This window comes from Dermacentor silvarum, chromosome 2 (genome assembly GCF_013339745.2).
Source record: "Dermacentor silvarum isolate Dsil-2018 chromosome 2, BIME_Dsil_1.4, whole genome shotgun sequence".
Lineage (NCBI taxonomy): Eukaryota > Metazoa > Arthropoda > Arachnida > Ixodida > Ixodidae > Dermacentor > Dermacentor silvarum.
The window spans coordinates 17539112-17565480 of NC_051155.1; the positions used below are offsets into that span (position 1 = coordinate 17539112).

At 48.5% G+C, this 26369-nt stretch overlaps 1 protein-coding gene across 1 annotated transcript in view; it reads right to left on the minus strand.

Moving 5' to 3' along the window:
- Window positions 1-26369, minus strand: part of LOC119439920 (uncharacterized) — a 129909-nt gene that overhangs the window by 19837 nt on the left and 83703 nt on the right. Inside the window, exons 5-8 of the mRNA XM_037704887.2 lie at window positions 22988-23175; window positions 14391-14571; window positions 4925-5070; window positions 393-513 (exon numbers count right to left, since the gene is read on the minus strand). Coding sequence (XP_037560815.2) covers window positions 393-513; window positions 4925-5070; window positions 14391-14571; window positions 22988-23175 — 636 coding nt within the window. The remainder of the gene's footprint in view (window positions 1-392; window positions 514-4924; window positions 5071-14390; window positions 14572-22987; window positions 23176-26369) is intronic.

Below are 26369 nucleotides of genomic sequence, written 5' to 3' on the forward strand. Positions count from 1 at the left end.
CATGGCATGCGTACACCTCTCATTACTGAAATAAAGGCTTTTCATCACCACCACTACCACCATCGCCCTAAACATGCGAGGTCACTACTTATTTTGTCCGACGAATATATCATGCAAAACGTTTAATTTTATTGAATATTTAACCTTCAATCTCGAGCTCCAGTATACAAAAGGCATGAGATTTCCTGCTTTATTTCATTTACCCCCCCCCCCCCCCCATAGCGTCCATGAAACTGACATTCTGTTGTTGAAAGCAAATATAAAGAACCATGCTTTTCGTATAAATTAACGCAAAATTTGTTTCTTTACATTACTGGTGATATTGACGGTACCGCTAACTAATAACTCTTGCGGACACTTTTTCTATACGAAGGCACAATAAGCACACTAACCTGCAGTTTGCCGGAGACCAGTCGGGTGCAAAAAAATTCTTCTTGATATTCATTATGTCGGCGCTCTCCGCGCACTGTGCAAATCCGGGTGTGTCCCAGCAGTGGGCTGATTTTATCAAATCTGAAAGCAGAAATTTGTCCCAAAATGAGTGGCCTTCCAGTGCCCTTCCATTCCACTTCTTAAGATCAGGTAATTTGGCCCTGCACTGTATTACTAAATTAGCACAGTTCTAACCCTGTATTTTTGTATATGTATTCACAGGTGTATTGTAACTATTGTATAACTAATAATTTCTGATTGTACTCTCCCCCCTTACACAAAGCCTTTAAATAAATAAATAAAAAATAATAAGAGCTCATGCTTTTATTGAGATAGCAATTTTATGGACAATCTAAGCGCATTTATGCCAACGCCGTCGTCGTGAAGTGGCGTATAAAATCTAAGGGCGATAAGATCGTCGTCACGCGCCGTATGCTGTATGTACGAGTAAAAGCGCGCGAAGGGAGCCGTTAAGAGAGGGAAGCTAACAGGAATCGCGCTGTCTTCCGTCGTGCGAAAGGCCGGGGGGGGGGGGTGGAAGGGAGGGAGGGTTTGGGGTTGTTCTCGGACAGCAACTGCGCATTTCGCGACTGCGCGCATAGGGCACTGTCGATCGCGGCTAAATAAAGCGCGCGCACGTGGGAGGTGGGGCGGCATTTGACTCAGGCACCAACTGCGTACTTCGCACGGCAGCGCGCGCCCTACCTTGAAAGCAACCTGCAGGCGGCTCATACCTTTGCGCGTGCGGTGTTGTCGTAGCTTAGTTTGCGTTGAAGCGATACACAGCACGAAGGTCACGTCGCTCGCTGCTGCTGCCGGGATTCCTAACGCCAGCGTTTTGACAGCGAGTCTCCGCGGTCATCGATGAGCAACACGAGAACAAGGTGAGAGCTGGAGCCAACGTTTCGACAAGTGGACTTGTCTTCTTCAAAACGTTAGCTCCAAGTGGACTTGGATTCGACAAGTGGACTTGTCGAAACGTTGGCTCCAGCTTTCACCTTGTTCTCGGGTTGCACATCGTCTTGAATTTCCAACTCCCGCATTGCCCGTGTTTTCTACGGTCATCGAGTGTGATGTGTTCATGTTTGCCTGTGCGCGCTGGCACCATGCTTGTTAATTAGTTGTCAAGCGAATATTTCCATGTTTATACGGCCGATAAAACTAGTATCCTTACTTCGTATAGCTATGTACTAATTTGCTAACGCAATGGATGCTTCGCCTTTCAGGCGAAACTGCGGAGCTGTTCTAACGCGACCCTTTGCCGTCTGTCTGTGCGGCGGTGCCACGCAGGGGCAGGTTCGGGAAACCACCACCAGAGGGCGCGCCAGTCTCGCTGGGACCAATCAGAGACCGCGCCGGCAGAGGAGCGGACCAATCAGAGCTCCCCCCGGGGGACGGGGAGGATAGAGCAGGTGTTGCGCCGGTGCGTGCTCTCTCGCAAGATGGACTCCGCTCAGCGCGAGTGGGAGCGAGCGGCTCGCCACAGAGCGCAAATCCGAGCTTCTCGAAGCTCGCGCAAATTCCGAGCTTGCAGATAGATCGGGTCTACCTTCTCATGTTGACAACGCGCTGCGCGTTGTTGTGAACGCGCTGCGGTCCAGTGAAGCAGACATCTGCGCCGCGCCGAGAAAGGGGGCGGTTGAGTCATCTGGCTTCCTTGCGTTTGCCTTCTTGAAAACTCGGCGCTCGCCACTTTCCTATCAAGGATGCTATGTCACCTGATATGGGGCGTGCCGTTCGTAGCCCGCAAGTACCGCGCACGTGGCAATAACGCAAGGAAAGTCGCTCCGTGAAAACGCCAAGAACAGCTCCGCTGTTGCAACAGTTTTCACAGAATGGAACTCACCGTTGCTTTTAAGACTATAAAGGTAACGGTCGTCATCGAACCAAGACTGCTTTAGATTTGTCGGCTCGTCAATATTGAGCTATAGACGATGTAATGGCATGTCTATAAGCACAACTTGAGTAACTGATAGGACAAATGCGCAAAGAAGGAAATGCACAACACGAGACAACGCACTACTTAATATACTGGGTGTCCCACGTAAATTGCGCCAAATTTTAAAAATATGCTAATGCCACGCAGCTGGACAGAACCATGGTACTGCTGTCTTTCGTCGCATTCAGTAAGCCTTTTGTGTGCTTGGCCTGAATAAATAATCAGTTACCCACCGGGGTGGCTCAGTCACCTAAGGCGTTGCGCTGCTGAGTACGGGGTCGCGGGATCGAATACCGGCCGCGGCGGCCGCATTTCGATGGAGGCGAAATGTAAAAACGCCCGTGTGCTAGCGTTGTAGTGCACGTTAAAGAACCCCACGCGGTCAAAATTAATCCGGAGCCTTCCACTACGGCGTGCCTCATAATCAGTACTGGTTTTGGCATGTAAAACCCCAGAAAGAAGAAGAAATAATGAGTTATTATTATTTAACCAATTTCTCAAATAATATTTTCAGAGCAATAGGGTGGTCAAGACAATATTGTAGACTAACCTGAAAAATTTTACATTCAGCTTTCTTCTGCTCAATATGGGCTAGATAAACGTTTTTCTGCGGCTTCAATAAAATCCGCGAAGTAGAAAAAGTGCCGCGACATGTGAGCGAGAGAAAGCAGCAACGGGAATTATTTTTGGGTCGGCTACAATTTCCTCACAGAGACTTTTATCCTGGATATAATATTTTACAAGTTGACTATATAATAACTAATTATGAAATTAGGGGTAACCAAAAAAATTGCCTGACTTGCTCAAAGCGACAGCAAGCATTACCTTGGTTCTCTCCAGCTACGTGGCACTTGCACATTTTTAAATTCTCGCACAAGTTACGTGGATACATGGCATGTCAGGAAGTTGTACTTTACAAGGCCCATACTTACAAAAAGCTCTTATACTAAAATTGGTCCAAAGGCAAAATTGCAGCAACTCGACATATCTTTAGCGAAGGTCAATGGCGGCGAGCGCGTACGAACCAAAAGCTTGCTGCATTCGGCCCCGGATAATGTGACACGTCATCGCCAGTCTCAGAGATGCCTGCCAGTATAAACTCAGTTTGTCGTTCGCGGTATTGCTCCGGCGTGTGTGTCAGTCGGTGCACGAATCGGTGCACGAGCAAGAACGTAGATTATTCACCTAAACGAAATAGTTTTTTTTTGTGTCTTAGAGACTTTTTAGTAGCTTTTTGAGAGGCCTATATGACCAGTACCCTTTCCTGTTAAAATTATTAAATCGACCTCTGCTTTCTTGGGCATCTTACTCCCATTTTATCTCACGTTGGATATAGATACTTCAGCATTTGTCATTGGATATAAATTCAAAACACAGAGCTCACAAGTGAGCCATCCTTCATTTGTTGTGTCGAAGAGTACATCAAAGCCTTTCTTCTGGGAAAAGCAAGATCTTCAGATCTCCCACCGTTTGAGAAAATGCGGTGGTATTACATCTTTCACATTCCGACCGGAAATCATACCCCGCGGAAGGTAACTTAAAGCTATAGTTAAAATTAAATTATGGGGTTTTACATGCCAAACCAGTTCTGATTATGAGGCACGCCGTAGTGGGGGACTCCGGAAATTTAGACCACCTGGGGTTCTTTAACGTGCACCTAAATCTAAGTACACGGGTGTTTTCGCATTTCGCCCCCATCGAAATGCGGCCGCCGTGGCCGGGATATAGTTAAAAATAGTGTTGCGGAAGGATAAGAGAAGAGAAAATGAGAAGAAGATCGAGAGACGCTGGCTGCTGCGTGTTGTTGCTGTTCAGCTATCTTGACCACATTACCTCTGCTTATATGGATATCGTAAATACATTGTCTACACTCTCAACATCCCCATAACATTATTAAAGAAGACGTGCAGGAACAATTCAAAGATAATAATAAAATTCCTAGCAAATTGATATCAACATGACTTGATGACTTTCATAAAAAATGTATTCTTTAGGATCCAATCGGACCAGTTAAACTTGTGGAAAGAGAAAATTACCGACACTGCTTTTGCCGCCTAACGTGGTCGCACCTTTAACCATGCATAATCTTTTACGCCCATCCTTTTCCAAGCCAAGTGAGACTTTACTGCGTGAATAAAACGATAAAAGAAATATACAGCCGTAAAGTAAAGCAGCGTGTTGAGATTACGTCATTAGCAAAAAATAGGTCGGTCCCTCTGGCATCTCAGTTTACTTTTTACTTCGTTCGCCCTAGTGTTATGTCGAAGAGAAATTACCCGAGTAAAATATATCCACGTAGGTGCTTAACTGCGGCGAGAGGAGTATGGAGGGCGAGAAAAAAATGTTTCGTTACTAATTCTCGTCTCCAACGCTGCCAGAAATACAGCTAGGTTTTATTGGTATGCGTAGCGTTGCTAGCAGAGTTCACACAAACCTTTCCGAAACACACTTTGAATACATAATTGAAGGGCTAATTGCCGTCGTTTAAAGCAAACTGTATGCTTCTTGTGTAACTTTTTCTGCACGAAAGGGTTTGAAAACCGTAGAACTCACCAGACAAAATTGTTCCTTCGTTGTTACAGAACACAGACGCTGCCTCGTCAGCCGCTCCAGCCAATCGATCCAAGCCGTTCTTTTCTGCCGCAGTGCAAAATTTCACGTCGAGGCTCTTTAGACAATACTTGGACCAGTCACCGTCCCTAAACAAGGTTTCATTGCAACGCCATATTTATCAACAGTACTTAAGAAATACTAAGATCGTATTGACGAGGGTTGTAGTTGGTTCTATAATGACAGAAACTACGGAACGCGTGTGCATCCTTGGACATTCCTAACCAGAGCGCACAAACATGACCATGCACCTTCGTGCAAATGCTTACATTTAAGCTCCCTCGACAGCAATTGAGTACCGTGTATGGCTTCCGTAGTGAGTTACACTGCACTGAAGCCTGTGGATCTTCGAAAAACATCAAAAATGCTTTGATCTTGCCACCAAACTATGCCAGTGTAAGATTAGGGTACCTCAAAGTCCTCCTCACCCACCACTCCATGCCGGGTAACGACAACCGCGTTGTCTGCTACGGCGCGTGCCATGTTCAGTCCCACTCGGCAGTACCGAGAGCCTAGAGCGGTGACCTGAGGTGGTCTTCCTGTATATACAGAGGTTCGTGCAAGGAATAACTGCGCGTAAGCGTTCCCAGAAGGTGTACTGCGTGACGTATCGCGATTCAGGTGATTTGCTTATCCTCCTTTCTTTTCTTTGTTTCCTTTTCTGCAGCTAGAACGCAGCTCAAACAACTTTTTCTCTGTGGCGCTCGTTCTCTGGCGGTGCTTCGAAAATCACCGGGCCTCGAAACGCCTTTTTGTTTATTAGTGTGCACTGAATCTAGAGACCGCATTTGACTTTGGTTACTAGGCCTGTTTTCTTTAAAGTAAATAATCATTGACCAAACGTGCTTATAGGGTACCTTGGATCGCTACACATTTTGAAACTTAAAGGTGAAAGCGTGGCGGGGCAACTACCGCCATTGCTTACGATTTATTTCCGAAACAATGCGTGCAACAAAAGAGCTGATATCTGCAGTGCAATCGAAACAGTACTCGGCGGGGTCGGGCTACGACCGCGTGCTTAGGGTGCTTTATTTGTGTGATACACTCATGCATGCAGAAACAACCCATATATGGCCATAGTAACAGTCTGGAGATCTACAGAGTAAAATTGGTCATGACTGCGGCCCATTTCACCAGTGGCTGAGCTTGAGTTAATTTCGCACCGAACATGTCATTCTGACGAGAAGCGCTTCAAAAAAGAAAAGTGAGCTCACACGTGCAAAAGTAAGCGAAAGGCGCGTCAGAACCAACACTTACACAAAAAAAGTACAAGGACGAATGTCGAACTTGTCTGGAGAACCAAACGTCGCAGCAAGTTGCGTAATGTGGGGGTGATAAGGGTAAAGTTGAAACAAAGTTACGAACGTGGTGGTCAATTAGCTGCGTTGTGAGAAATTAGAGGGCGCACTTCGGGGCCAATATATGCCGTAGACGAATATACAGGGTGTTTCAGCGAACACTTTCAAAATTTATTTAAGGTTGCCTGTGGCAGATAGCCCAATTCGATAGCCCAATGAGCTAGTCTACTCGCAGAGGCGGACATTACTTGCACAAAAAAATTGAAATGCATATTCGACTAATCAACAAAAATTCCCTAATTAAGTTTTTAACTAATTACCTGATTATTTACGAGTTAATTTTTTGCTTCAATGCATAAAGCGACGTTTTGTTAAGAAACTAAGTCGAACGCCAATGCATTTCTCCGCAAAGTTCGGCAATTATTATCTCGAACAGGTGTCATCCCCAGAATTCGTTCCAAATGGATCCGCCTTGCGAACTCCACGGCTATAATTTGTAACTTGCAATATGAACCATTACGTAATTAGTAAAAAACTTAATTAGTGAATTTTGTCTTAAATATTCGATTATGTATTTCAATTTCTGGTGCAAGTAATGTCCGCCTCTTCGAGTAGATCAGCTCACGAACTACACTTGGGCTATCTGCCACAGGCAACCTTTAAGAATTTTCGAAAGTGTTCGCTGAAACAGCCTGTATATGTAGAAGAGCCGCGAGAGAACTACTAGGTTGGGTTTGTAAAGCAAGTAGTTCAGACAAATGGATAACATACCCTCGTGCACGTGCCCAAGAAATGGGATGTCGTAGAGCGAGAGAAGGAGCAACAACATATTCTAAATATTGTAGTGATTGCGCGGAGACTAAAGCACTTGCTGTAAGGAACCAATAGGTTTGATAAATTGTAGCAATAATGTGTAATTGCAAGGCACATGAGGTGTACACGCACGAGGCGCTTGTGGCAGTCTATTACGCCATGTAATATTCACCATCCATAGATGCCCAGTTTATCTCTCTGAAATGAAAACATTGGTCAGCTGTTTCTCGAATAACTGGAGCACTGAGGGACCCAGCACCCAGTCATTTTGCCGTAGTCACAGAAAAACCTGCAAAGCGTACGATGGCTGCTGACTGCACACGTGTACGGCGGTCGTCTGAGGGGGTAATGAAAATGGCGGAGCATGGTAAGATAATTGCCTTGAAGGGGGTATCGTCGGCTTCGCCCCCTTTAATGAATGCGGCCACATTGCATGGAGTGGTGGAGGAGGTGCGAATTGACGCAACTTATGGATGATGGTGGACGATTAGAGTTACAGAATTATTACCAAGAAAACGGAAGCGCAGTGGAGGACGGCAGAAAACTAGGTGGGGTGATGAAGTTAGGAATTTTGCAGGCGCACATAAATATAGGCTGATGATGATGATGGATGATGATTTACCGGTATCCCTTTCAAAATAGGGTGCATGGTGATAAATAGTCACCTAACCTGCTAACGTTATGAAAGATAACTTGAGCACGCCTTCTGCTTTGGGCAAAGAGCAGCGTAAAGCTGCCTACTAATGTGCTATCGCAATTGATGCTTCGCCTTTCGGGTGAAACTGTAACATTTTCATTGATATGCCTTTGATATGACGACAACCGCTTTCGCAATTGCCAGGTTCTTCGCCATTCTTTCAACTAAAAGCAGAGCGAAAGTAGTGAACTGCTTTAGAAGACACGCCAAACTCCTGTATTGGCCGCCAAATGTCCCACAGCCGCTTAATTACCACAGCTCGTGGGGTTCGCGCAAAAGAACATTTTTTTTCTTTTGGCGCAAACCAGCAGGAGCTACTGGCAGGTGTCGCTATATTTCGACGATTCAGGGGTTTTAGACTGCACTCTCTCACCGCCTATAAACGTCGAGAAGCTGAGCTATCGGCGGTGGAAGGCACAAAGCATCGTCGGCTACGCTGTTTCCTTTAAAAGCACATTTCTTGCTGGACTTATCTGCGCAGCGCCGTGCGCAAAAAATACTGGTGTGCAGACATGTGTAGACTAAGGTCCCTTGACCTACGACGCGCTTTCTTTTCTTCTTCATATTACTGGAATCCACGCATGTATCATGAAATTAAATGGCCCTTAGCCACTTTTTATCGAAGTCAACAAATACATTTGAAGTTAAAATTGACTATTTCAGAAATCGTCATCCTCATCATCAGCCTATATTTATGTCCTCTGCTGGATGAAGGCCTCTCCCTGCGCTTGCTCATTCCAGCTTGCGCCGGCCAATTTTCTAACTTCATCACCCACACTAGTTTTCTGTCGTCCTCCCCTGCGCATCCCTTCTCATAGTATCCGTTCTGTAACTTCAATGGTCCACCGTTTCTCCATCCTACGCATTACATGGCTTGTCCAGCTTCATTTTTTCCTCTTAATGTCAGCTAGAATATTGGCGATCCCTGTTTTCTTTCTGATCCACACCGCTCTCTTCCTGTCTCTTAACGCTAGTCCTAACATTTTTCGTTCCATCGCTCTTTTTGCGGTCCTTAACTTGTTTTCGACCTTTGCTAACCTTCAAATTTCTGCCCCATATGTTAGCACCGGTAGAATGCAATGATTCAACACTTCTCTTTTCAACGACAGTGGTAAGTTCCCAGTCAGGATTTGGTAATGCCTGCTGTATACACTGCAACCAAATTTTATTCTTCTGTAAATTTATTTCTCATGATCAGGGTCCCTGTGAGTAATTGACCTAGATAACGTACTGCTTTGCAGACTCTATAGTCTGACTGGCGATCCTGAATTATTGTTCCCTTGCCATGCTATTGAACACTAACTTTTTCTACTGCATATTAATCTTCAACCCCACTCTTACACTTTCTAGGTTAAGGTCTTCAACCATTTGTTGTAATTCGTCCCCATTGTTGCTGGATAGGAGATTGTCATTTGCAAACCGAAGGTTACTGAGATATTCGCCATTGATCCTCACTCCTAAGCCTTCCCTGTCTAAGAGCTTGAATACTTCTAAGCATGCAGTGAATAGCATTGGAGAGATTCTGTCTCCTTGCCTGACCCCTTTCTTGATAGGTGACATTCTACTTTTCTTCTGGAGAACGGATAGAGGTGTGGTATCTGTAGATATTCCCAAGATATTCACGTACGCTTCCTGTACTCCTTGATTACACAATGCCTCGATGACCGCTGGTATCTCTACTGAATGTAATGCATTTTCATAACCTATGAAAATAATATAGAGTGGTTTATGGTACTCCGCAGATTTCTCGCTTACATGATTGATGACATGGATGTGATCGATTGTAGAATATTTCTTTTTGAAGCCACCTGTTCTCTTGATTGATTGAAACCAAGTGTTGCCCTGATTTTATTAGAAATTATCTAGGTGAATATTTTATACAATACTCAAAGCAAGCTCATGGGCGTATAACGTTTCAATTCTATAACGTCTGCCTTCTTATGGATTAGAATAATGTTGGCATTCTTACAGTTCTCTGGTACACTTGAAGTCGTGAGGCATTCCGTATAAAGGGCCGCAAGCTTTTCCAGTATATCTCCTTCGTCTTTTATTAAATCGACTGTTATTCCATCTTCTTCAGCCGCTTTTCCAGGGCTCATGTCTTGCAAGGCCCTTCAAACTTCATCGCTAGTTATCTTAGAATGGAAAGGCTTAGGAGTGAGGATCAACGGTGAATATGTCAACAACCTTCGATTTCCACACGACATTGTCCTGTTCAGGAACAATGGAGATGAATTACAACTAATGATTGAGGACCGTAAGCGAGAAAGGGTAAGAGTGGCGTTGAAGATTTACATGGAGAAGACAAAGATAATGTTCATTAGCCTGGCAAGGGAACAAGAATTCAGGATTGCCAGTGAGCCTCTGCAGTCTGTAAAGGAGTACGTTTATCTAGGTCAATTACCCACAGGGGACCCTGACCATGATAATCATGATAATTTCGATGGATCCAAAGCTACTTGACACAAAGGTCCTTGTTTGTACGCACAGAAAATGGTCCGACTACTGACCACTACACATGCCGTGGCGTTCCTCAAGGCGGTGTTCTAAGCCCTATTCTTTTTAACCTCACACTTCTTGGGCTGGCCGATTCCCTACCGGAAACAGTGAGTGTCTCGATCTACGCCGTCGACATCTGCATCTGGGCATTAGCGGTGACTCGCCCGCAGGTTCGTGCAAGGCTACAGAAGGCAGCAACACAGGCAACTAGCTATCTTTGCACACAAGGCGTAACCATCTCGACAGAAAAATGTGCGTTAGTCGCTTTTACGCGAAAAGCGATGTCTGGTTATCCAGTGTGCATCAATGGCTAGCGTATCTCCTACAAGAGAAATCATCGGTTTTTGGGTGTCTTTGTTGACCGAGACCCCTCCTGGAGCCCTCAGGTTGCCCGCTTGAAGAAGAAGCTCACATCTATGGTTCACGTTTTCAAATTCATCGCCGGTAAAACGTGGGGATCATCAGTGAGCTCTATGCTACAATTTTACCGAGCACTTTTTATCGGCTTCCTACGCTATAGCTCTCCCGTGCTTGCTAAAACATGCAAATCAAATCTTCGAGCCCTTCAGAGCGTGCAAGCACAGACATTACGTGTTTGCCTCGGCCTTCCGCGGAGCGCCTCAACAGCAGGAACAGTTATCACGGCTCAAGACCATCCGATCACGACTTACATAACCATCGACACGCTTAGGGCCCATATTCGCCACGTTTCATGGATGCAATCAAGCTCTCTTGCCTCCCTGCCAGAACGATGACCACAGGCGTCATTCTCCAACGTGGTCAGCATTCATAGTGCCTCCCTACCATCGGGGTTCACACCCTCGACACGTTCACCGTCAGCGCTGTGGTGTTTAAAACAACCTGAAGTGCGCCTTTACGTTCGAGGAATAAGAAAAAAGACGGACCTGCCTACTTTGGCCTTGAAGCAAGCAGCTCTCGATTGCTTGCACTCTTTCTACTCTGACCGAATCCACATATATACGGATGGCTCTTCTACTCAGACCAGCTCCACCGGCGCAGTGGTTATACCATCACGATCAATGAGCATCACGTACAAGACTTCTCACGTGAAATCATCGACCGCTTCGGAGCTTGTTGCCCTCCGAGGTGCCATTGCTTATATTAACATCCAACCGGCTAATCGGTGGGTAATATTATGTGATTCAAAGGCGGCCCTACAATGTCTTTTGTCAGCTCTCCGTCGCGGGTCCTGCGAACAACTCGTCTCGGAGATACGAGAAATGCACCACCATACGATCGCAAAAGGACACGACGTCGTGTTTCAGTGGCTGCCGAGTCATTGCGGTATCACCGGCAACGACATCGCCGACGAAGCTGCTAGGAAAGCACACGAAGGAGCAAATCTTGTTTCTGTACCTTTATCGAGGACTGACGCAGCCCAACACCTAAGCAAGTTAGCGCGAACTATGACATTGGAGAAGTGGCATACAAATGAATTCGCCCAACATTGGTTGCATTCTCTCGACCCATCTATGCAGCTGCGGCTGTTGCCTGGATTTGCGCGAAATGAGGAAACAATGCTGTGCCGCTTACGCTTGGGTGTTGCATTCACCAATGCTTACACGTGTTTAATTGGAATGGCTGATAGCGCCGAGTGTAATGCCTGCGTTGTTGATGAGACTATAGAACACCTACTATGCTACTGTCCATCTTTGCAAAACGAAAGACATGACCTCTGCAACGTTCTCAATAGTCTAGATAGAAGACCGTTCACTTTGAGCAAGATCTTGGGACCATGGCCTCGAATATCACAGCTGCAAAAGGCCACAAAAGCGCTGCTGCGATTTTTAAAAACTACAGGACTGAGTGACCGTCTATGACTCGGACTGATTGATCATCAGTGGTAGAAGAGAGATCTGTTGCTACGTCGGCGATATCAGCAGTGGACTTTCTATTCTTCTCTTAATCTCTCTCTCCCCTTTCTCCTTCCCCCAGTGTAGGGTAGCCAACCGGGCTCAGTCCTGGGTAACCTCCCTGCCTTTCATTAAATCATTTTCTCTCTCTCTCTGACCATGATAAGGAAACTTACAAAGGAATAAAATTGGATTGGAGTGCATGTGGCAGGCATTGGCAAATCCTGACTGGGAGCTTACCACTGTCGTTGAGAAGAATAGTGTACAATCATTGCATTCCACCGGCTCTAACATATGGTGCCGAAACTTGGCGGTTAACAAAGAAGCTCGAGAACAAGGACCGCACAAAGAGCGATGGAACGAAAAATGTTAGGCCTAACGTTAAGAGACAGGAAGAGAGCGGTGTGGATCAGAGAGCAAACGGGGATAGCCAATATTCTAGCTTACATTAAGAGAAAGAAATGGAGCTGGGCAGACCATATTGTGCGTAGGGTAGATAACCGGTGTACCATTACAGTTACAGAATGGGTGCCAAGAGAAAGGAAGCGCAGTCGAGGACGGCAGAAAACTAGGTGGAGTGAAGTAAGGAAATTTTCAAGTTCAAGTTGGAACCAGCTAGAGGCAGACAGGGGTAATTGGAGATCGCAGGGAGAGGCCTTCGTCCTGCAGTATACATAAATATACGCTGATGATTAGGATGATGATGATGCAAAGACAAAGACAATGCTCAATAGCCTGGCAAGGGAACAATAATTCAGGATCGCCAGTCAGCATCTAGACTTTATAAAGGAGTACGTTTATCTGGGTCAATTACCCACAGGGGACCCTGATCACGAGAAGGAAATTTACAGAAGGATACAATTGGGTTGGAGTGCATACAGCAAGCATTGCCAAATCCTGACTGGGAGGTTCTCACTGTCACCGAAAAGAAAACTGTAGAATCATTGCGTTCTACCGGTGCTAACATATGGTGCAGAAACTTGGAGGTTAACGAAGAAGCTCTAGAACAAGCTAAGGACCGCACAAAGAGCGATGGAGCGAAAAATTTTAGTCCTAACGTTAAGAGACAAGAAGACAGTGGTGTGGATCTGAGAGCAAACGGGGATAGCCGATATTCGATATGACATTAAGAGAAAAAAAATGGAGCTGGCGAGGCCATGTAATGCGTAGGAAGGATAACTGGTGGACTATTATAGAATTACAGAATGGGTGCCAAGAGAAGGGAAGCGCAGTCGAGGACGGCAGAAAAGTAAATGGTGTAATGAAGTTGCTGAAGTAGCAGGCGCAAGTTAGAATCAGCTAGCAGAAGTCAGGGGCAATTGAAAATCGTAGGGGGAGGCCTTCGTCCTGCATTGGACATAAAAATTGGCTCATAATGATGATGATGATGATGATGTAGTATACCATCATATGTACACCCTTTAGGCTCCTGATTTTGATACCGCTAAACTTACAAGCCTACAGCATGAGCCAAGTGGGTGCGCGGCAGAGGCTAGCAAAATATTCCCGGATTTCTCGCACATCATGAAATGGCGCTTGTGGTAGAGCACGAAGTTGAAATGCCAAGCACAATGGTATATAGTAGCGCCCCGCGTGTCATTGGAGCACTTTTCGTAGGCCGCTGAGAAAACTTGTCTAAGGGATACGTTTTAGTTAGCAGAGATATTTTCTGCCACACATTGCTGAGAACATCAAAGACTACGCAGTCGAATTTGAGATCCCTTAAGCATTGCACCAATACACAATACACGTCACCAGCACAGGCCAATGCTGCGGTAGCTGGTGTAGCGCGTTCTCTAAGTTTCAATGACACGACCAGACTCGCGAATGAAATTATTCTCTCTTCTGATTGGTTTTCGTGTATTTCACAATTTACCTCTTCGATTTCTCGAGTTGGCCGCTTGTATTTTCTTGAATTAGAATAGTTGAATACCTTGCATAACATGTTTCCAGGCAGAACGGGCCACTTATTTAGTTTTGGTTTTTCAAGACATCATGTTTGCAGGCCACTGAAAGCACGACTTTGACATACAAAACTATCACAGAGAACAGTTTACAGAGCTACCGAAAGTCAACGGCGGTAACATAGCTTTTCTCCTTCCATGTCGGCGGCGTAGGAATACGGTGCCATTATAACGCTACTTCACAGAAAAAACAAGGTTGTGGCATTGCTACCATGTTTACAGGCAAGTGAAAGTTTCAGGTTGTGCTACGCAGGGCGTTCTCACCGGCAGAACTTTGTGACGACATCGTTGAGCAAGATAGAATTCCCAGTGTTGGTGGTGAACAGTGACCGCCCACCGTCGGTCACGGCCTTGTACGGGCGGCTGAGGCACTGGGCCGCCCGTGTTGCTTCGCAGACGTGGATGGTCAGCTCCCGCTCAGGTTCTGATGAGCTCGGTGTGGGGTCTGAAAAGAAGTGACAGACATTCGTCCACCGCGTTTTTCGCTCTTTTGTCCCCCGCTAATAACAGGAAGTCATTTCACGTTGTAGGGACGTTGAAGAACTAGACAATATTGCTACATGCATATTACGTGTTTCTTCTGGACGATGCGCGCGGGCGCCTAGACGAAGAAGACGAACTGCTCTGGGCTCTCGAGCTATCGGCTGATCTGGCCAGCGCTGCAGCTATCTTTTGTAAATATACTTGTAAATAGTCTCCTGCAATTAATTCTTCGTTCGCGTAACATTTTGGTGGAGCGTGCCGTTACCCGTCCTCACCACGGAGCTCCGCAGCGGCCGCACCGTCCAGCTTTCCGCCATGGCTCCCGGTGACGACAACTCGTCTGCTGCTACTACTGCAACTCCAACCACAACGTACGTCACGGTTGCCACTCCCCGCGATCCTGGCATATTCTCCGGCCAAGATAATGTTGACGTTGATGACTGGCTACGCATGTATGAGCTTGTTAGCCGCAACAACCACTGGGACCCTACCATAATGCTAGCTAATGTCCTCTTCTACTTGGGCGGAACACCTCGTGTCTGGTTCCGGACACACGAGGAGGAGATCTCTAGCTGGGACGCTTTCAAGGAGAAGCTCCGCGACCTCTTTGGAAATCCGACCGGTCGGCAGCAGGCCGCAAGAAAAGAGCTTGCTACACGAGTACAGTCTTCCACTGAATCGTATGTCTCGTACATACAAGACGTGCTAACTCTTTGCCGGAAAGTCGACGAGAACATGGTCGAAGTTGACAAGGTTGGCCACGTTCTCAAGGGGATCGCGGACGACGCGTTCAACTTGTTGATCTTCAACAATGTGTCTACCATCGACGTCATTGTCAAGGAATGCCGCCGCTTTCAGCTCGCCAAAAGCCGCCGCGTCATTCCACAGTTCTCCCGGCTCCCTAACACGGCTGCGACGTCGTCCTGCGTCGCTCTTACCGCTTCACCTCCCTCCAATGAGACTGTAGCGCCCACCGACGCCGCAGCGCGGGGCGCTTCGTTCGGCGCACTCAGCCGGTGCCTTGGCGCCGGCTATCAAAGAAGGAGAAAAATAAAGAAGCACAGCGCGTGCCCGAGGCGCAAGCTCGGCACGCGCAGTGCGGTTCCAAAAGCCAGCCACGCTGGTCGTCGCAGCCCCGTCGCTCGGCTCGCCGCCTTCGCCCTTCTGAGTAGAAACGACGGCACGGCTCGTACAGCCGCCGTCACGTCCCTCCTACATTGGTGACCCGGACGGCGGCAGTGGTGGGTCGAACTGCGGCTCCGGCCAGTGAGCCATGGCAGCGTGTCGCTCGGCTCGCCGCCTTCGCCCTTCTGATCAGGGACGACGGCACGGCTCGTACAGCCGCCGTCACGTCCTTTCCACATTGGTGACCCGGGAGAACGCGCGTTCCACCGAGCGACACGCTGCCATGGCTCACTGGCCGGAGCCGCAGTTCGACCCACCACTGCCGCCGTTCTCGTCCAGCTACGTCGGCGCATGGTTCGCTCAGTTCGAGGCGGCTCTGAAGCTTAACCACATCTGGATCCAGGAGTTCAAGCACGCGGTACTCCTCGAGGTCCTGCCGCTTGCTCCCGCTCCACCTCGGCGTTCCATCGCCTGGCCCGCGCCCGTACGACGAACTGCGGCAGCGCGTGCTCGACTTCTTCGGTGCTGTCTACCCCCCTCTTCCAGAGGTAGACCGCGCGGTGCGCGAGTCATCTCTGCCAGCGTCCTCACCGCCAGCACCAGACGCGTCTGCTCCTGCGCTCGTTAGCCACCATCAGGCCAGCCTTCCTCCCTCGACTTGCCCCGATACCGTCTCGGCGACCACCCGATGCGCTACCGCACAGTCCCCGGCCTCCGGCTCTCTCCAGGGGTCTCTTTCGTGCGAGTACGCGCACAATGTTGTCGCCGAGGGTATCGTCACGACCATGACACCGGCCACGTCATCGCCTTTCTCGCCCCCAACGATGGCAGGCGACAGTGGAGACATCGCCGACCCAACGCCGGCTAGGGTGCCCCACGCCATCGGGTCTGTCTCCAACATCATTGCTCCTCCAACAACGACACCCGACCCGTCCACGCGGTCCGCTGAGCCAGTCTCCGAGGCGGTGCGCAAGCTCGGCACCGCACCGATCCCACTGCCTACGACTCTGCCGGCTAACGCCACCGCGGACGTGGGTCACGACGACCTTCTGCGACCCCCGCTGCATCCCACGTCAGGCGTCCTCAAAGAACCACCGGACGCTCATGCAGGCCCTGACCCCACTTTTTCCGGCCGGTCCGTGGCTTCCTCGCGATGCACCCCATCGCCGGACGCGTCGGATCGTTGTCGCCTCCCAACAGGTTGTGTCACGTCCACATGCAATGCAAGCGTCGTGGCCCGACCAGGGCTTCGACTGCATCGCTCGTGCGCGCACACTACATGCCATGCAGCGGTGCGGTCCATAATACGCCACCGGCTACGCTCGCACTGGTACCGTCGACGCGCCATTCGCCTCAACGGCCTACCCGTTCCTCCAAGACGCATGGGCCGATCATTATATTGTCGGTTGGACGCGCCCTTCCCAACAGCGTCCATTCTGCGAGTCCCTCTACCGTTGCGGAGCTCCCAGTGCCGCCCGCCTGAGTAGTGGTGGCGACCCGGTGCCTTCAAGTTCACAACTCGGATACGGACACTTTTCAATCGCGATTTAACCGGCTTGTCTTTTCGACGTTCCCTCTGGGCGGGGGGCCCTGTAGCGCCCACCGACGCCGCAGCGCGGGGCGCTTCGTTCGGCGCTTTCAGCCGGTGCCTTGGCGCCGGCTATCAAAGAAGGAGAAAAATAAAGAAGCGCAGCGCGTGCCCGAGGCGCAAGCTCGGCACGCGCAGTGCGGTTCCAAAAGCCAGCCACGCTGGTCGTCGCAGCCCCGTCGCTCGGCTCGCCGCCTTCGCCCTTCTGAGTAGAAACGACGGCACGGCTCGCACAGCCGCCGTCACGTCCCTCCTACAAGACCATCACGCGTATTGTTCGCTGCGAGCTCGAGGCTGCCAGTCCTGCCATGTTCCTTCCGCGCCCACTTGACCCCACCATTGACCAACCAGCCCCAGCGATCTCCCTCATTCAGGAGGTTGTGCGGCAAGAGTTTGCCAACCTCGGTTTTCCTGCTGCCTGCTCCCTCTCCCGAGCTGACGCCCGACTGGTGCCGACAGCTGCGCCTCGCAGCGATCTGTATTCCCGTCCCAGATACCGCAACCCTACAGAGTGGAGAACTCCGGACGACAAGCCCATTTGCTTTCGTTGCCACCGCATTGGCCACGTCGCTCGCCACTGCCGCACCTCCTGGACATCGCCGTATTCGAGCTACTTTTCTCCGTCTCCTCGCCCATATGCCGACCCTCGCCCCTACTCGCCTCGCCGTATGCCTTATAGCTCTCACTTATCCGACGATGACAGTCGTCCGACTCGCTCGCCGTCACCTCAGCGCCGTCGGTCCCCGTCGCCCCAGCCACGCCGCTATTCGTCGCCGACCAATTATGGACCCTCCCGGACGGAAAACTAGACCATAAAGCTCCTCGGGGTAGCGCTGCATTATCTTCGTCGTGTCAAAATTCTCCATTGACGCTCCCAACGCACCAGAACTTACTTGATGTCCACGTCGACGGGGTCCCTTTGACGGCGTTAATAGATACTGGAGCCCAGGCGTCCATAATGAGCAATAACCTCCGTCGTCGACTGAAGAAGGTCCTCACGCCTGCTACTAGCCGAGCCGTACGCGTCGCCGATGGCAGCACTGTTGCCGTCACTGGAATGTGTACTTCCCGGATAAGTATCGCCGACCGCCACGTTCCAGTTCTTTTTACAGTGGTGACAAATTGTCCGCGTGACCTAATCCTTGGACTAGACTTTCTTACGGCGCTTTTAGCTTTGATCGACTGTTCTACCGGTACCCTTTGCCTCGAACTTCCTCTACTCGCGCATATTCGTGCTTAACAGCCGAACAACTTTAGTACGACCGCCTTCGTCCGCCTGCCGCCTAAAACCTTGACTTTCATCGATTTGCTTTCATCTTTCCCTGTGCCCGATGGTGATTACGTCGCTTCACCTGTTCCTGATGTCATTTTTATGCGCGATATCCCTGTGCCCCACTCCGTTGTAACCGTCGCCGATAACCGGACATGCCTCCCCGTCGTCAATTTTGGCCTAACAAAGCAAGTTCTACCCCAAGGCATATCGGTTGCAACGCTGCGTGCTGTCGGAGATGACACGTCACGGTGTTTTCAGTGGACGGCTGCTCCGATTCTACACCATTTCCGCAAGATGCTTTTTGCCTTCACGCAACCTTTAGTCCCATGATTGCTGCGGACCTATTGCCTGAACAAGCAGCAGCTCTGTGTCGCCTTTTGGTTTCTTACCAAGACATCTTCGACCTCAACAATCGACAATTGGGCCAGACTTCAATTGTTAAGCATCACATAAATACTGGTGATGCCAGTCCTATTCATCGTCGGCCATATCGAGTTTCTGTTTCAGAGCGTAAAGTTATTGAAGATGAAGTGCACAAGATGCTTGCCAAAGGCATTGTTGAACCCTCGTTGAGCCCTTGGGCGTCACCCGTTGTGCTTGTTAAAAAGAAAGATGGCACGTGGCGCTTCTGCGTCGATTATCGTCATCTAAACCGAATTACCAAAAAAGATGTCTAGCCCTTGCCTCGCATTGACGACGCCCTCGATTGTCTCCACGGTGCCAACTACTTCTCATCAATAGACCTTCGGTCTGGTTATTGGCAAATATCTGTGGATGAAAGGGGCCGAGAGAAGACCGCGTTTGTCACCCATGATGGTCTATATCAATTCAAAGTTATGCCATTCGGTCTATGCAACGCCCCAGCCCCATTCGAGTGCATGATGGACTCTTTGCTCCAGGGGTTCAAATGGTCAACATGCCTTTGCTACCAAGACGATGTTCTCGTATTTTCGCCTAAGTTTGAGACACATCTTGAGCGCTTATCAGCTGTTCTTCAAGTCTTCCGCGAGGCTGGGCTCCAACTAAATTCCTCGAAGTGTCACTTCGGTCGCCGGCAGATTACAGTGCTGGGCCACCTCGTCGACACATCCGGTATTCAACCAGACCCGGAGAAAATTCGTGCTGTCACGTCTTTTCCTGTACCTCAGTCTGTCAAAGACGTACGAAGTTTTGTAGGACTCTGCTCCTACTTCCGACGGTTCGTTCAAGACTTCGCAGCGATTGCCCGACCACTTACTGATCTTCTGAAGAAGGACGTGCTGTTTACGTGGGGTCCCGCTCAAACTGCCCCGTTTGCCCACCTGACCAACATTCTCACCACGCCGCCTATTCTGGCCCACTTTGATCCGCCCTGCCCTACAGAGGTCCGTACCGATGCCAGTGGTCACGGTATCGGGGCCGTCTTAGCCCAACGCCAACAGGGATGCGATCGTGTTATCGCCTACGCTAGCCGCCTCCTCACAGCAGCGGAGCGCAACTACTCGATTACAGACCGTGAATGTCTGGCCCTCGTCTGGGCGGTTTCTAAATTCCGCCCGTACTTGTATGGCACGCATTTCTCTGTAATCACGGACCACCACGCGCTCTGCTGGCTTTCCTCACTCAAGGATCCTATTGGCCGGCTTGGTCGCTTGGCTCTGCGGCTGCAAGGGTATTCCTATGCGGTAGTCTACAAGTCGAGCCGCCTACATCAAGACGCAGACTGCTTATCACGCTATCCAGTGGACGAACCACCCGCCGACTCTGACACCGATGCCGACGCTTGCGTTTTCTCGGTTTCTCAGCTGCCACAAGTCGCCGACGAGCAACGCCGTGATGCCACCTTGCGCGCCATCATTGATCGTTTGGAATCTTCGCCTTCTGATTCGTCCCTTCACTTGTTTATTCTCCGGGATGGTGTATTATACCGCCACAACGTCCGCCCCGACGGTCCTGCCCTACTCCTCGTCATTCCTCAGCATCTCCGGTTAGCTGTTCTCCAAGAACTTCACGACTTACCAACGGCAGGTCACCTCGGCGTCTTCCGCACCTACGACCGGATTCGCCGACGCTTCTTTTGGCCAGGCCTTGCCCGTTCCGTGCGGAAATACGTTGCGGCGTGTGATATATGCCAGCGCCGAAAAACACCATCGACGCTCCCTGCGGGGTGCCTTCAACCGCTCGACATTCCTTCGGAGCCGTTCTTTCGCGTTGGCTTGGACTTACTTGGCCCTTTACTCTATCAACGTCTGGAAACAAGTGGGTCGCTGTGGCGACAGATTACGCCACGCGCTACGCCATCACCAGAGCCCTTCCAAGAAGCTGCGCCACAGATGTCGCTGATTTTCTTTTACGCGACGTGATTCTGCAGCATGGAGCTACACGCCAACTACTCACTGACCGTGGCCGGACTTTCCTTTCTAAAGTCATCGCCGACATCCTGCAGTCCTGCTCAACCAGGCACAAGCTGACTACGTCTTACCATCCACAGACGAATGGTCTCACGGAGCGTCTCAATCGAACCCTGACAGACATCCTTGCAAAGTATGTCTCGTCTCACCATACTGATTGGGACATTGTCCTACCGTATGTCACATTTGCTTATAACTCTTCACGTCACGACACTTCCGGCTATTCCCCGTTCTTGCTGTTGTTTGGCCGAGAACCCACATTGCCACTGGACACATTCCTTCCATCCGCCGCAGCGGAGACCAGCGAATATGCACTTGACGCCATCACCAGGGCAGCCCAAGCTCGCGAAATTGCCCGTGCTCGCCTCCGGACCTCCCAAGAGAACCAACGGCGTTTGTACGATCGACATCACAGAGACGTTCACTTTTCGCCTGGATCTCTGGTACTCCTATGGTCACCGACTCGTCACGTTGGCCTGTCTGAAAAACTCCTGTCTCGGTACACAGGCCCATATCGAGTGCTGCGTGCCGTGACTCCAATTACGTATGAAATCGCTCTAGTCAGTACCAGTGCCTCGTCTGCCCCGCCTTCCACTGACGTTGTGCATGTAGCACGCCTAAAACCGTACTACCCTCCTGTTCCCACTGATATTTAGACTCACCGAGACGGTGCTTCTGTCGCCGGGGGATTATGCTACATGCATATTACGCGTTTCTTCTGGACGATGCGCGCGGGCGCCTAGACGAAGAAGACGAACTGCTCTGGGCTCTCGAGCTATCGGCTGATCTGGCCAGCGCTGCAGCTATCTTTTGTAAATATACTTGTAAATAGTCTCCTGTACTTAATTATTCGTTCGCGTAACAATATCAATAATGTGAGCCGAAAATAGAACCTTTTAGTGCATGAGATTGGGCCAAGAAAAACAACTGGAACCCAAAGCACAGTGGTAGCGACAAGCGCAGTCATCGGTGTCGATGTCGAACGTACGGGTCAAGTGCCCCATGATTGATAGCACCTTACAGCGCAATCGCTGGTGCTCGCGTACCTTTCAGTATGCTCACCACAATTCGCTTCGCGCACGCAATCTGATCAGACAGAATTATTTTGCTTTAGAATAGGCGACAATATTCGACAAAATTTGCATATAATAAGGCGCGCCTTGCTTCGAGTAATAACTTTGCAATGGTTGTTATCAGTGAATAATGGTCACCGAAAAAAAAGTACGCTTATCAGTATAAATTACTATTAATTAAAACGTTACACATCTCATCTATAGTTGCTAAACATTTAAAGTTTGGGCATCACGTTTCGGTATCTTGAAATACAGGCGCAGGAAAATGTCGGGAAGAATAAAAACAGATAACGACCTGACAAACGCTATCACAAGAAGTGCAGACTAGGAAAAGGCTTGAAAAATAATAGAAACAAAGAATAATACTATGATTTCATCCCTCCAAAAGACGCTAACAAGCCCCACTGAACACATATCTAAACCTAGGAGCATGCACTCATGGTAAAATTTGAAACGGGCGCGTAGGGGCGCGATAATTGGCAAAAACGAGTGTAAACAGGCACACAAGTAATGTACCCGCCGCGGTCTTCATAAATTCTAGAGAAGACAGAGAACGCCAGATCGAGAAAACAAAAAGGCGTATGACTTTATGCTACTGTTCGCACAGAATTAAGCAGGACGAGAAAGATCAGCAACAGGTTGAGTCACTGACATTCTATTAATGAATAAAAACACTTAACTTCCTTTCCAATGAACCTTTCCATGGTTTAAATGCGAAATGGTGACGGGGAGGGGGGGACATACGTTAAAATGAAGTGTGTCCTCCAAGTACAGATTGTGTGTTTAGTTTTTCCGGGTAATAAAGAATGCCCACGAAATATGTCAAATGAGAATTGCTCGACACTTCCATTAAAAGGTGTCTCTCTCTCTGTTTCAATGTTCTTTGTTTTTGCCTTCGTGTGATTGCTTACTCGTGCCCGGACACGTACTGTGTGTGGTGTCGTTATCAGAAGTACCGACGCCACCTTTCGCCGCATGGTCACTGATGTCGCTGGCCACTTGACTTGGACCATCCCGACATCCTACAAGGCGCATCGCTTCTGGCAGGAGATCAGGTGGAAAATGTATTTTCTCTGCGACAGAGTCACTGCAATCTTTCAAAGCGCCTTCAAAGTTTCTGCAAAAAGAACGCAATGTCCAGTTAGCTCTGTTGTTGTTTCTGCCTCTAATTTTCTCATTGAACACTTCAGATTACATCTGTATCGCACACTGGATTTCTGCAGTGCATCAAAAACTTTGTTGCTTTTTACTTCTGTATTCATGTAGGGCGAAGTGGCACTTGATGTGCTATATCCTTAAAATGCAACATCTTGGCGTTGGTTTCACTGGAACCCTGGACTAGAGCACTGATTGACTATTCGACTCCAGTTCTGTGGAAATTGGTTCGTTCTCCCACTTTCATTTCTGTTTCGCTCTAGTAAGAACGTGCACCGCATATTCCGGCCTTCGTCCTCATCAATATAATTATACAGCTGAAGATAAACTGAAGTTAACCTACACTGCAAACCGACTTGCACCTTGTGCTTTCGGTCTATAACTCCCATACTCACACCTGCACAGAGGCTAACCGTCTGAGTTATAGACATATTTGTCCCTTTACGCATCCTGAAGGGTGTAAGTCAGTTTACAGTGTAACTGTGCTTTATGCTTATTCTATGAGCAGCCACATTTGTGCCCCCATACAGCTTTTGAAGAATCTATTCTACCAGTACGCCGCAGTATATGTACATATGGCAAGCGAAATATTTGGTTCGGAGGTGAGGACCACGAATTTACTATTAACTGCGTCACCATTTGCTGCCACATCGCACTAGGTGATCACGTATCTGACCGCATAGCAAAATCAGCGCTTACGTTATTGTTACGACTAATTTTTATTGTAGCATGTACCGGCACTGGCACATGTTTGAGTACGTGCATTGTCGTTAACAGACATGGTGACCACCACTTGCAGCATCTGGCATGGAACGTACCAGTTTCGGTCCGTCCACTGCATGCGCGCATGAATGATTGTCATCACGCAAACAGCGCAGTGCACCAGCTACGAAATTAGAAACTGTCAATTAGACACTTTCAGAAAAACTGAAAAAGGTGAACACTTTCAAGTAACAGTCGAAAACATACAAAGCACTGTGTGCTTGCAGCAATGAAATATTTTTGGGTTGAAAAATAGAAACTGTCACAATTATTTATCTTTCGAGTCTCGTATGATCATAGCGAAAGTACGCAGAAGTTCACAGAAAGTGTTGGTTGATGTGTTCAATATATGCATTTATATAAAATTGAAAGCAATTGAAAGAATCCATCGTAAACGATCGAAAATTGTAATCGTAATCCATCGAAAACCATGCTAATAATACCCATACATTTATCGTGCGTTTTTTTTTGTTCGAACAAAAATTGTCATAATTAAACACTTCAGGAAGCTAAATAGCAGGAAATCCAATAAATTACCTCACAGCAATATGAAGACTTGACGTGATTAGCAGCGATTTAACAGAGGTTGGTAATGAAGCCTACGTTTCGTCAAGGGTACTTGTCCTATATAAAGTTTAAAGCTTTTCATTTTATTCTGTTCCGTTTTAACCCCGTTGCCATCTGATGCCATAGTACGTTATTTCGGGCGGTAACATGTCAAGATCTATTGATACGAATCATTTTATGATTTGCAAGTCTTTCCTACTTGATAGATTATCTTTGGATATAATTTAAAAGGTTTTATGTATAATTTCTTTTATGGAAACGCACCTGGTTCAACAGACTGACGTTCTGTGTTCGGAACGTTTCATGAGGCCTATGAAAAACGCGTTTCAAGTTCTTTGCTAATACTTTTTTACCACGGATATTCTTACTGTACTGATAGTGTTAGTGAAAGTTAGCGCGAGCAGTAAACAAGGGACAATGGTTGTGCCACTTCTTCTGGAACAAACTTCTGTATCTGCTGCATTAATATTGCGGTGTCAGCAGAAACGGCACCTACAGTTAATGCTGACATGTTAGCCGTGTAAGCGCTCAGGAGTCGTGTAGAAACACGCTGTTTTCGTCATAGCTCTGCCAGTACTAAATCACGGCCGTGACGGTTTGGAGATTTTTGGCAACGACAATTTGGAAGGTGCCTTCCTCCACCCCTTCAAGCTGTGTCTGATTTTATCAGCTTCCGACATATGGGATTGATGCGACGGCAGAGGTCGACAATATCCTCAATGTAGGACGTGAAGTTCTCGCCGGATTGCTGGGCGCGACCGCGTAAGCGCTGGTTTGCGCGGAGCTTGCGAACAGCAGGTCCGCCGAAGACTACCGCGAAGCTTGTTTTAAAGGATGACCAGTTGGTAATATCAGCTTCGTGGTTGTAGAGCCACAGCTTCGCTACGCCCGCCAGGTAAAAGTTGACGTTGGTGAATTTGGCGCAGTCATCCACTTATTGTGGGTGCTTACCCGCTCATACGAAGTGAGCCAGTCTTCTACGTCGTGCTCGACGAGAACGTCGTCTAGGTAGCAGAGGCATGTTGACCATTTGAACCCTTGAAGCAAAGAGCCCATCGTCCGTTCGAACGTTGCTGGAGCGTTGCATAGACCGAATGACATAACTTTTAATTGATATATACCATCAGGGGTGACGAACGCGGTTTTCTCTTCGGCCTTTTTCGTCCACAGAAATTTGCCAATAACCAGACCGAAGGTCTATTGATGAAAAGTAGTTGGCAACGTGGAGACAATCGAGGGCGTGGTCAAGGCAAGGCAATGGGTAGACGACTTTTTTGGTAATTCGGTTTAGATGACGATAATCTACGCAGTAACGCCATGAGTCATGTTTCTTTTTAACAAGCACAACGGGCGACGCCCTAGGGCTCGGCCAGGATTCAACAATGCCTTTGGCAAGCATCTTGCTCTCTTCATCGTGAATAACCTTACGCTCTGAAGCAGAAACTCGATATTACCGGCGATGAATAGGACTGGCATCACCAGTATTTGTGTGATGCTTAACAATTGAAGTATGGCCCAATTGTCGATTGTTGAGGTCGAAGATATCGTGGTAGGAAACCAATAGACACACACAGCTGCTGCTTGTTCAGGCAATAGGTCCGCAGCAATCATGGGACTAAATGTTGCATCAGGGCAAATAAGAACCTGTGGAAATGGTGAAGAATCGGAGCAGACGTCTACTGAAATCGTCGTGTCGTGGTCATCTCCTATAGCACGCAGTGTTGCAACCGATATGCCTTCGGGTCGAACTTGCTTTGTCAGGCCGAATTTGACGGCGGGGAGGCATGTCCGGTTATCGGCGATGGCTACGGCGGAGTAGGGCACAGT